The sequence below is a fragment of the Pogona vitticeps genome, chromosome 4 (genome assembly GCF_051106095.1).
Source record: "Pogona vitticeps strain Pit_001003342236 chromosome 4, PviZW2.1, whole genome shotgun sequence".
NCBI lineage: Eukaryota > Metazoa > Chordata > Lepidosauria > Squamata > Agamidae > Pogona > Pogona vitticeps.
In genome coordinates this window covers 231,794,437-231,807,440 of record NC_135786.1, presented here as the reverse complement: position 1 = coordinate 231,807,440, position 13,004 = coordinate 231,794,437, and the positions used below count along the sequence as shown (strand labels likewise).

The 13,004-nt window shown below is 42.5% G+C and overlaps 1 protein-coding gene across 5 annotated transcripts in view; it reads right to left on the bottom strand.

The window, feature by feature from the left end:
* Window positions 1–10,162, bottom strand: part of KHDRBS3 (KH RNA binding domain containing, signal transduction associated 3) — a 137,420-nt gene extending 127,258 nt beyond the window's left edge. For 3 of the 5 annotated variants that reach the window (XM_072999368.2, XM_072999370.2, XM_078391662.1), the window contains exon 1: window positions 9,313–9,863. In XM_072999368.2, coding sequence (XP_072855469.2) covers window positions 9,313–9,400 — 88 coding nt within the window. In that variant the 5' untranslated portion in view covers window positions 9,401–9,863. Of the gene's footprint in view, window positions 1–9,312; window positions 9,892–10,030 lie in introns of those variants that run through there. The other 2 variants (XM_078391663.1, XM_020815146.3) reach the window with 2 other exon arrangements.
* Window positions 10,163–13,004: the final 2,842 nt, after the last annotated feature.

The window sequence follows — 13,004 nt, the reverse complement described above, 5'->3', positions numbered from 1 at the left end:
AAGCCAATAATTCTAAGTGAGGGACTAAATCTATCCACCTTGAAGACACTCCTTGTAGCACTATCCCAAAGGCATACATGGGACATTCTTGTTGATCTTGGAGAGGGATGATTACCAGGAAAGAGACGCTGTGTGTATGGCATCCATTGCTTCTGGTATTGACAAACTCTCACTGTAGTTACTTCCGAAAGTAAATGCCTTGCTTCTTAAGGCTACCAGCAAAGATACCATGAAGTGTATAAATTCCCATCATCATGGGACATACGCTCATCCCTCGTTAGATACCCTTAAACAAGTCTTAAACATTTTTGAAGAAAATATGGGGGAAGATGCTTCTAAAGGTGTGCAGAATACCATTTCACTACTCATGAGCAAATCTATCCCACAAACTTCCTAAATAAAAGATCCTATACATCATTATGAGCTCTTTGGGAAAGCAATATGCAATAGAGATGAGGATCTTTTTTTTTTTGGCCCAGGGCCAAGTTAAGACCTTCTGGAAGTCAGTGGGGGCTAAAAGCACAGGCCAGGGCCAGACCAAAGACACAGTATGAAGGACCAGATGTGTTATGATAAATGAAGATTAAAACTGATGGATATATCATGCTTTAGAATAGAAGGCAGAAAATTTCAGTACTGAAACAATTTTTTGACAAATCCTCTTATCTCCACTAAAAAGCTACCATATGCTACTTCTGAATGGCACAATTTAAGACCCTTCTGCATTCTGTTGGCCAACCAAGGTGAATTTTTTTCTCCCTGTAAAAAGACTTTTTACTTCATTTCTTTGAACAGTTCTGTTTTAAATAATTATGATTTTATCTATGCAATTTGCAGGTTGTCCTAATAAAAGAAGGCACTACACTTGATCTCATTATTCTCAATAATAATGTGTGTCATCAAGTCAATTATGACTCATGATGACGCGTATCAGGGTTTTCAAGGTACAGAATACAGTACTCAGAAGTAGTTTACCATTTCTTCTTCTGGGGGCACCCTGGGATTATGCAACTTGCCACAGGATGATTTTTCCAGGAGGCACAGTGGAGAACTGAATTCCCAACCTCTGGCTCCACAGACAGACATCTAAAAAACCCCTTCTCATCTACAAAAATGTAACAGCTGAACAAGTGCTGAACAATATTTAAGAAAGTACCACCATGGGACCATGAATTTGTGACCAATCCTAATAAGATGTTACTTCACAACTCCTAGATGTAGCAAGCATGGAACTTAACATCAAGCACCAAAGGTTTAAGTCCTAATGCTTTAAACTGGAGAACATCAAACAAACATTTATTGAAATCGAAACTTCAACATTCAATTGTAACTGGAGCAGATTCACTCACAATAATGTAAACGGAGGGAAGATTTCACAACCTTGGACCACAAAATCTGTAGAAATTCTCAAGCTCTTAACATTACTGTGTTTTCCCAAAAATAAGACAGGGTCTTATATTAATTTTTGCTCCAAATAACCCATTAGGGCTTATTTTCAGGGGATTTTTTTCCATGTACAACAAATTAAATTTATTTAAATACTGTCATGCCATCTTCTCATTGCTGCACAATGCTGCACAATGGTGGAGGGCGGCGTTTCACAAGTGGGGCTTATTTTTGGGGTAGGGCTTATATTACGAGCATCCTAAAAAAATCATACTAGGGCTTATTTTCAGGTTAGGTCTTATTTTCGGGGAAACAGGGTACTTGTTCTTGTGATCACCAGTATTTTCTGTCTCTTTTGTACTGTGATTTGTGTTCTGATTTGTGTTCCCCCAACATGCTATGCATGCCTAAATTAGGTGTTCCTAGAGCTCACCCTGATCCTATATTCAAAATCTAAACAATTTTTAAATCAGGGAAACACCATCATGCCTTCTCCTCTGCTACAAAAGGCAAGTGTGGGATCACTGCTAAAAGGAAAAAAGGAAAAAGGGTGAAATTTGGACTCTTGAGGGAAACACTATAGACTAGAACAAAAAACAAGGAGCTGGGGGTGGACAAAAAGGTCTGGGAAGTCACCCAATAAAACCAAGCTCCTATTCATACTGGAATAAAGGGTAACATCATCTGGACAGAGGGAAAAAACAGAACCTTCAAGGATTAGATGTATTTCACTGAACAAAGTGAAAGAGTAATTTAAAGTAGTTCAATGAATTCTTTTTAATTCTACAAGTTCCACTGCAGATCAGAAGTCATGGTACTTTAAAGAACTTATCTTCCAAACACACCATAAAAGAGGCAGGAGCTTTGTATACTGTGGCAGCGCAGATATCTATAGCTCCAGTTTGTGCTGGGATCAAAGACAACTCAGAATATAACTAGATAACAGAATAGGTGTAAATAACCAGCACAATATATGTAGGCAACCTCTGAACTTTCACTAAAGCTCATTCACAACACTCCAGGAAGAACAGATACAACCACATGGCAGCATGATCTTCCCACTGCCTCTTTAATGACAGAGACTGACTACTGTGAACAACCATTAGCCAGTAACACAATAGGAAAAAGCATGAGGCTATAAACTCAAAAGTTGGACATTCTAATCTTTTATAAGGTAGTGTGTAGGGATGTACTGCCATGTGCTCCTTAGAGAAGAAACAGGTAAAGTCAACTCCACAAGGCTGCTTTGCAGCCCCAGGCCCTTTATGAGAACTGTTCTACTGCCCTAGCCATGGTTCTCCAGATCTAAAAAGGCAATCTGTTTGCTCCTAGAAGCCTCCAGGATAATTTATTCACTTTTAAAATTAGTGCCATGGCCTCCTTGTCATGTATAGAATTCCAAAATAACCTGCAGTGCACTTCCAGCCATGTCGATTTCTGTTCTCATTCCAACCCCTTTCCCCAATTTTGGAAGCCCCTGAAAGATATCAAAGGCAGAAATTTTCTCCAGTTAAAAGTGCTAACGCTACCCTTTAAGTATTCGACTTAAGTGTTGGGAAATCCAGGTCAAAGTTTCCACTGAGCAGTAAAAGCAGACTTGCTGACCTTGGGCAAGTCACAACTCTCCCTGACTCACTGGTTGTTGTGAGGACAAAGCAGGGTTGGATACAAAACAATGATTTTTTAAAAAAAAAACCTATTTAAATCATGATTTAACTAAAACAATCCATTTTTAAAACCATAAAAATCTGATTTCTAAAAAAATAATAATCATGATTTAAGTTGATTTGATTTAAATCATATCCATCGTGGGATAAAATAAGGAAGGGGAGGTGCTGCTTTGAGCTTCCTGAAGAAATACGATCTCACCCATTCTGCTGTTCTTTGAATTCCACAGTGTAAGATTTTAGAAGATTTATAGATCACTTCTAAGGATTTGAGATTAGGTAGATTATGTATTATCATAACTTTGCATAAAGACTGCATAAAAATGCTGTTTTATAACAAACCATATTAACTCTCCATTACTTTCTATCCTGACTGTCACAACAGGTCTCAAGCAAAGATAGCCTCTGTCAACTTCTGTTAAGTTCTTTAATGTGAATACTAAACATAGGAATAATCCAAAACCGAAAAACATGTCTCAAAAGTGTGTATTTTGAAAGCAAACACACTTTAAAATGCATACTGCAGAATAATGCAGAAACAGGACACTGAATCTGTAGGTGAATGCAGACATTCCATAGGCAAGAAACAAACTAGTGTGTCCATATCTCTAATGCAAACAGTGTAATTTTCTACTGCGCAGGTAACTTCTCAAGACAAATGCTGTCACTATTCTCTGTTACATTTCGGTCCAGCTTGATACAATGACCAGGTCATTTTTAAGGGATGAAGAGGTCTATTAGAAACACTAGTGTGTCTCCTATAGGTGACATTAGAGTTTGGCAGCTTCCAAGGGCATGTGCATCAGTATGGACAGAAGGTAAACCACCATCAGCTGATAGAACCTCACAGATTTTCACTAAATCAGCAAATATCAGACACCCCATTATTTCATTATTAAAATTGTCTCTGCTTATCTCAATGGGGGCTTACAGCCTGTGAGCAAGTGACTCAAAATACAGAACATTTATCCACCCTCAAAGACACAAATCTGCATTTTATGCCACAGCCCAAGTAACTATTTTCCCCTTGATCCTGCTTGATAGCTTCTTTGGGGCGGGGGGGGGGGATAGGCCCCTATGCCTGTGTCTGGGCATGCCAGTGTAAACCACACTGTAATGACAGGGCTGCAAAAACGAGCAAAAACCAGGTATGCATCAACTGATGGGCTTTTTAGAGATAGTAACATCCATGTGTAATTGTGACAGGGCAGTTAGCAAAGAGAAGCAGCACTAGATGAAACGGAACTCCAACTGCAAAGTCCATGCTCCACGGGAAGGAGACTATTTTGGAAGACACAGCGCCCCACACCAACACCCCAGGGTTGCAACACACAGGAGCTGCATATTCCAAGAGATTAGACAAGCATTTGGCATGACTGTAGAATTTAACAAGCTCTCATCCTCTTTTTTGCAAAAACCCATACACCTGGCTTGCTTGTCATTTCTTTTCACTGGTAGCTAGTTCACACTCTTAAATCTGAAAGATTCACTACGGGTCATCTCGGAGGCAGGCAGTTTTAAAGGTTACATAAGCCTGCCTTTTAATTGAAGCAGTACATTTCGAGCTACAGTGCTGTTTCTGTACAGCTAGGAGGAACACTTAGCGATTCATCACTGCAAAACTGCTCTTGCAGATGCCAAGACAGATGCATTAAGTTTGGTACCACAAAACTCTCCATACTCTGCATGTCCCAGTGAAGACATTAAGAGTTTCATTCTGAAGAAGAGATATAATTACATGTGACCCTCCAAACAGATTCTACACTAAGGTTCTCTCTACTATTAAAACACAGATTTTAGATTAACACTGCAAAAAAAATATCCACCATCTCCTCCAAGAAAAAAAAAACCTATTCAAGGTGTTGTAATGTGTAATATTTGCACCTAATTCTTAGTTAAAAGTCCAACTCCAAAATAATCTACTTAAAGCTGCACAGACTATATAACTAATACTCATATCAAGCTTGACAGAGTTAAAGATCTGGAGAGAGCCTTCATACAATGTTCAGCTACTATCACACAGGAAGCCGCATGTGTCCTTTCATGGAACCTCAGTAAGTTTGACTTGTTAAGTGCTCTCCTATTCTTACTTGTCTATGGTAAAATTTACAGATATCATCTCAGAGGTCTGCATCATCTCACCAAAGTAAACTACCTGTTCCAGGATTGTTTCCAACAGTGAAACAAAACGCCTCTAGAAAACTAAAGCATGTGTACAGAATTTCTCAAATGTTAGTCCTTAGTATGATTCTATTCGAGACCTTTTATTACAAAAATCAATAGCCATATACTGTATATTTATATACTGTACTCCAAAATGTGTGTGTCAGTGGTTATATGTTACTGTTGCACTGAACCTCCAAATTATCATACACACTGTGGGACTCTCCAAGTTAAAGTGTATGTTATGTTGTGTAGAGTACTATTTACTCATCCTTAAGCTACAAGCACTGAACTTCACAGAGCAATCTCAGGTACTTCTGATACCTTATTTTAACAAGCATTAGATTATCACAGAAGTTTCCTCTATAGTTATGTCCCAGTGGATCCTGAGAATCTTCCTAAAGAGATGATCTGTAGTCTCAGTTCTCTATTACATGACCTGATATGCAAGGATTGATAAATGTCCTCCACTATTTCAAAGATAATCTCAACGATCCATGTTTAAATTTCAGATCAGTTCACTTAAACAGTCCTACACTGACCTGTGAAGGAAGCTGATAGCCCTTCTCAAGATATGAACTCCACACCAAACTAAGTTGGCATCAGTCTAACACAGAAGCCCAGCTAGATCTTGCTAATGTTTGTTTTTTAAATCCAGCTATCACAGACAGACTGGTGCTGCATGTACAGTATTCATGTGCATACACACATTGTCACTACAGTAATACTACTCGACTGGAAATGTTTGCCAGTTCCTATTCATAAAAATGTGGAAACATTGAGCCTCAAAGTATGCTGCCATTCCCCCACCCAACTGTGGTACCCAAATGCTTTTAAAGATAAAAAGTCTGTCCCACAAGTCACAAGCCTAATCATGCTACCAAATAATTCTCATTGAGCTCAACAGGGCTAAATTCCACACATTTTTAAAGTAACCAAGTAGATTTGTCTTGAGTGCCCAGCAGTCGGTTTTAGTTGCTGGAATCTTTTTTATACTAAAGATGCATTTATGAAACATCTTTTGAGTCTCCCCTTAGAGAAAGTGCTGCAAAAGTAGAATCACTAATACGAGTGGCTGACTTGGTTTTTAGTATGTAAACCACGGCAACATGAAAGCACCACTTAAAACTCCAGCAGGTGCTAACACGCTTAGCTTTTCATTGCTTGTCCCCACCTGCCCTTCTCCTAGGTAATCATGGCCCCTGGGTCTCTGCAAGGCAGCTCATCATCAGATGCCCACAAAGATTCTCCCATGCACACGGTATTAAGCACTAACAAAACAAAAACAAAGGTCACAAAAAAGGCAATCAGACTTGCAGGCTGGTCAAAATCAAAGTTAAGCTGCAATTCCATTTATTTGGAAAGTAACTCCCAACACAATCAAAATAAGCACTTCAAACTTATTTAACATGCAACGATGAATAACCTGGCACTTCAGAGACATTCTGCCCCATCTTCCTTCTGAAAGCCAAGACCACTTCAGAGCAGATGTTAAAAATGACTTAACAAAGTGCATCAATACTATAAGAGATGCTCTTAAACAGTCTCTCTATAAAGATGACCAGAATCCTAGTCTCCCTCGGTAACTGATGATCTGAAAATAAGCTGGGTCAATGTAGCAGTGGCAGACCACACAAACAAATCAAGCAGCTTCAAATCTGTATAGTTCTGTCACAACACCTCATTTTCTGAACTCCCATTAAAACTGATGGCAATAGAAGATGGCTCCGTAATGTGTTTTCAATGGTCCCGAGGCAGCAGGTGTCTCTCCTTGATACTGGGCCCACTGGGAATGAAACACATCAACAAGCCTCCTGCTTTTCACCAGCTGAGAGGTCAGAACAGGGGAAAAACAGACTGTACCGTTTGCCATTTAAATTCCTACTTAAGACATTACACAGACAGATGCCTGATGAAAAGCAGACAAAATAAAAGCACCTGCCAAGGAGGGAAAAATGTGTGGACTGCTACCTTCAACCCTTCCCTGGGCTGTTTTTGGGAATACACATCCCAGATTTCCAAAGACTCTGAGGCAACATCACCTGTTTCATCTCCATGTTCTCCTATGGGGGAGAACATGAATTCCCAGTTAGGCATCTCCTCTGTACAGTATCCCACCACCTCTGCCTCCTTGTCTCCACAAGGTCCTCTGCATCTCAAGACAAAACATAAGGTCTTCAGGTTCTGCCTGCCAGAACACCAGAAAGAACCTTTCCACCACGGATGTTGGAAGCATCTTTCACTTATTGCATCACATATGCTCTCCACTCTCCATAGCGACCACCTCTCTACCATTTCCTCTACTACGGATGAGGGTCAGCCTTCTGGTGACTTATTATCACAATGCTCTGAAGACCCTCCAGGGAAGATCTACTGTAACTCCAAGGCAAAAACATCTTGCAAAATTTCCCCACCCTACAGATCACTTATCGATTCACATTTCTCCCTAGCAAATTATCTTTCCCTCTAAGTCACTAATACACACTGTGTCTCACCCACACCCCTGAAGTGGTAAGAACCTTTCTTTCATTTATCAAGGACAGCTCCTACAGAGTAATCACCTGGACCAAAATAGTCTTTCAATTAATCTTCCTCTACAACATCTTCTACATAGTATTGTTGCCTTCCTTCTGCTGGTTGTCACAGAGGGAACTTTCATCAGGCATGCTTCCCCCCCCCCAAAAAAAAAAAAACACCCAAGACAGCTCAATGATAGAGCACATATTTTACAATCAAAAAAGGTTCCAGCCCCAGTACCTTTGGTAGGACTGGAGAGACAGTAGCCTAATACACCGAAAAACAGTAACAAGCCCTTAACTACACTGAGCTAAGTGTACAGCTCATCTGAGGACTCCACTGTAGCTTCCCAAATTCAGGTTGTGCTATTATGGCCCCCTCCCTTGCTGACCTCTGTCTCTGAAGATCTCTCTGTTTTGAGGAAAATAATTTGCCTTGTCTTCTCTTTCCCTCAAAAATTACTCCTCACTTCACAATGACTCTGTTCACTTAAAGAGAGGAGGACACTGTTTGATGAGAGATCGGGTTCAATTATCTGCAGACAAACACATGTACCACATTTTTCAACCATGCTCTGTCTGGGTGACTAAGGACAGCAATTTTACCCCCACCAAGTCCACCAATATCTGTATTAACAGAGACTCAAGAAGCTTTTTTTTAACACAATATCCTAACCTGCCTTGATCAGTTGATGTAAGGTCCGCTCTGCTTTGCTCTCCGATAACACAGACAACCAATTGAGCATCGCACCCTGCTCTTGACAGTTCCCTGGAGAGCCCAGTGTATCCAGAAAGATCAACAAAGAAGTGTTACAAACATCCATCCCCTGCTTCTGCAGGTTTGAAATGGAGGTTCAAACCTACTCCCTGGGGTTGATCCAGCCTCATCTTCACTACATTTTATTGCACTAAACAGCAAGTGCTGAATCTCAAAGGAGAAGCTAAGGATGCAAAGAGATGCCCATCTGAACCTCACCTGTGCCTTAAACTCACTGGGTGGAAAGCCTCCCAAACATGCACCCTACTTACCTACCTTAGGGCAACGTGGTGAAGATCAAGTGAAACAAGAGACCTGAAGCAATCTCACCTCCTCAAGGGGCTACACAGAACCCTTGAGAAACTCAACCTGGCATCCCCTCCACCCGCAAATCCAAGAAAGGAACTGCTTTTCCCGCTGAAGCACACTGCAGCTGCTTCCTCGGGAGTAAGTCCGCCTCCCTGCCGCAGGAGCTGCTCCCTTCAAGCTTTCCAAGAAGACCGATTTCAGAGGACTCTTCCTCCATCACTTGGGTTTAAAGAGACCACCTGCACAGCACAGGTAACATTCGCCCCCACCTCCAAAGAAAAATATATATATGGTTCTGCAGCCACTCCTTCCTTTCCCCCTTTTGTTTGCAACTGCTTATGGTCGCCTTTGCATCGCACACCACTAAGAAAGACTGCCAAGTTAATTAAAAGGGGGCATCACTCTTCCCCCCCAATCCCTCCCCCTTCTGGCTCTCCACCATAAATAGCTCGTCTCTCCCACCCACCCCGAAAAACAAGAGGTGTCCAGTTCCCCCCCCTTTCTCGTGACCCACCTTGGTTGACCAGCCGCAACGCGTGAGTAAAGGACGGATCCAGCGAGTCCTTCTCCGCCATCAGCTCGGGCAGGTACTTCTCCTCCATGGCCCGCACCCGCCTGCCCCCGGGGGGGGGGGGAGAACCGGACGACTTTCCCTCGACACGCAAGCAAATAAGGGGAAATAAAATAGGAACTGGAGGGGGGGGGGAGAAATAGAGGCAGCCCGGCGTTGCAGCCGCCGCCGCCCACCAAATATATTAATCCTCGTTTGCAAAAGCAACCAGGGCGAGCCAAAAAAAAAATTAAAATCAATAAAGATAAAAATCTTAAGGAAAAAGGATCAGGGGAGGAAGGGGAAAGAATATGCAACCACCTGTTACGCCCTCCAAGCTGGGCGCCTCCAGGGGCAAGAAGAAGAAAAATAAATAAATCACACACGCACGCCTTCCCCGAACCCGCGCATCCTAAGCGCTAGCAGCAGCAGCTGCGGCGGCGGCGGCGGCGGCGGCGGCGACACTCCCAAAACCACAACTCCTCTCGTTGCCTCCGATCTGCGACTAAGCGTCCGAAGAGCGACGCACCTCGCTTTTAAAGCATCGGCCACTCCGAGCCACGCCCACAGCAGCCGGAAAGCCACGCCTCCTTTCCCCTCCCAGCGCCCTCGACCAGAAGCTAAAAAAGACAGAAAGGCGCCGTCCGAGCTTCCTCGCTCGGTGTTCTCAGAGCCCGCCTACCTTTGTTACCTATTGGGTCTTCCGCCGTGCCTGATTGGCTGGTTTATCCCTCCTCCTCCTCTTTCCGCCCTCAAATGTCTGCGGAGGGAGGGGCTTGCTCTCCCGTGGAAACATTGGAATTTTTGAGACTCGCGCGTCGGGGGTGGGGGGGGGAAAGGGCGGGAAAGGGGAAAAAACCCGATGTCGCCAGTGCGCGTGCGTGGTGGCCGTTAGGGGGAGTGACGCGGCCTCGGCGAGGCGAGGCGGTGGGTGGGTTCGATTGTTTTGGCGCGCGCTCCCGCGGCAGGAGGGAGGCGGGGAGCCGTTGAAAGCCCCTCAGGAACCACGAAACGCCTCATAAGGGTCCAAATCAAACTTTAAAGAAACGTTCACACCCAAATAGAGACTAGCGTACCAAAGAGTGTAGCCCGTTGTCCTATGGATAGCTCTGCTATCTTTACCTCACCTAGCAGTCTCTTACTTTATTTTATTTATATTCAAACCACCTTTCTCCCTTTAGTTTAGAGGCACTCAGAGGGGGCTTACAGGTGGTTGCAAAATCCAGATATGAAAATGATGACAAATCTAAAAGTCGCATTATTATTATTTAATAAAAGGTAAAAAAATCTCCAGTGAAGTAACCTCGTAAACATCAGGTCTTCTTGAATCAAAATAGACTGTTGTAATGGTCACCCACAAGTCCCTCAGGGTTTGATCCCACCATAGCAAGAATCTAGTAAGGGTGTGTTTACAGAATATGATTTAGAAAATAAAATTACAGCAAAAGGTTGTTGTGGTTTTTTCGGGCTCTTTAGCCGTGTTCTGAAGGTGGTTCTTCCTAATGTTTCGCCAGTGTCTGGCCAGCATCTTCAGAGGACAGCACTCTGTGCTCTGGTGTAGTTGGCTTGGGAGTGAACACGGCCAAAGAGCCTGAAAAACCCACAACAACCATTAGATCCCAGCCGTGAAAGCCTTCACGAATACATTACAGCAAAAGGTTTAAGTCTCAGTGAGGTGACAGAGGTTGGGAGTTCAATTCTTGTGCCTCCTTCATAGGGGTTGCTCTCGATAATCACATTTGTTGTTGTTTAGTCATGTCTGACTCTCCGTGACCCCATGGACCAGAGCACGATGATCACATAGATCCCTTGCAACTTGGAGATGATGATTATTTTTCTTCTATAGCAGTACTTCCCAATCTTGGGTCCACAGAAGTTCTTGGACTAAAACTCCCATAAGTCTTCACCACTAGCTGTGCTGCCCAGGGTTTCTGGGAGTTGTAGTCCAAGAACCTCTGGGGACCCAGTGTTGGGAACCATTCTTCTACAAAGAGATGGTGTGTGGTTCACGCAAGGGAGGGAGACTGCTTCAAAATTGCAGAGCAAAAGGGGCTTCGATCCCTCTCAGGCCATCTTCCACCTGTGCTTCCATGTGAATGCTAACTTTTTCATGATAAAATAATTTCAGCTCTTGGAGGTCAAATGACCTCAGAAGAGCTTCCAATTACATAGCCAAGTATTTAACTGTGAAACATGGTGGGTATGCAGCAAACTTTTATCTTCCCCACTGCTGTCATTCTTTCTTTTGAAACGGTTTCTGAAATCCTCATATGTTCATGGGGTTGGTTGGGGAGGAATTACAGTATTGTCAAACATTGATTAGAAGAAGAAACTGATTATTTGCAATTTTGCATTTTGAACTCACAAATACCAGTAATAGTCACACTAGTACTTAGTTCTGAATGGAGTATTTAGTGAATTGGCCATGGTCCACTCACTTTCTCTCCCTGCTCTCATATTCATCCTTCAGTCTCGAGAGACTATGGTAACATGCTCTATATGGAGGACTTTGACGCTGTACGCGAAGCTGGAGTGTTCAGAGCATGAAGCCTGGGTAAAATAATATGGAGGATAGGCTGTTACCCAAGCAGCAAATCCCCCTCTCCACATCACTGAAATAGTCCAATGGAAAGGCAAGAGCCAATACAAGGTTCCAGGGACATCACAGGCGTTACCAGAACAACACGAACTGCCTCCGGGACTCCGGCTCCGGATTTTGCCTCGAAGTTTACTCCTGAAGCCTTTTCAATCAGTCGATATAGCCACAAGGCAGTGGAGGTTTGGAATCAGAGTTTTCTTTCTACTAGATGGGCTGCCTTCCCAGGTTAACGAGTCCCACCTACCCGGGCTCCCTGCTCTAACTGACTGAATTATTGTAAGAGAAATGTATGGGGGAAGAGAGCCATGCATGCCAACCTGACCTTACTGGAGGGAAGACTTTATACAAATATGAACTGAAAGTAAGAAACCACTAGAGTAGACCCATTGAATCAGTGGGGATTCAGTGAGTCAACACTGTTCTAAGTTCCATTTATTTAATGGACCTACTCTAGTTGTGACATACTACTAGATTCCAGCCGTGCATGTGTATGTACAAATAAATTGCTTAAATCTGAACATTTCAAAGCAATCTCCAGGAATAATAAAACAAACCATAGGTAAAATCAACATAAAATATTTATACCATCTATGAATTTGTTAGTAGTTTGGACTATACAGAGAAGCTTGCAAAAATTGGTAAGTTTCTTTTTCTTGCAAAAACAAAAACCTTGCAAAAATAGGTAAATTTTCCATGCATCGGAAACAGAATGTTGTTAGTACTGTACAGTATATGCTAAATTTCAAAGGATTCCACATAGCGGTTGCAACAATGCTAAACAAATCTCCCTATTTTAAATAAAAGCAAAATGGACCTGGAAGCAATGCCAAGAGGACCAAATGTATCTCTAAAGTTAAAAAAAAAGAAAAATAAAATCTCATGGAGAACTCTTCATCTGGCCAGGCAGTACTGAAGAACGTGAGGGCCGGAGAAGCAGGGAAGTCCTAAAATTTTGCAAATACCAGATTTTACCTACCAAAATTTAGCAGGGTGGAGAAGGAATTGTGAGTTTAATTCTGAAAAGGCTGGCTACATACACACAGCATAGAAGATTCAT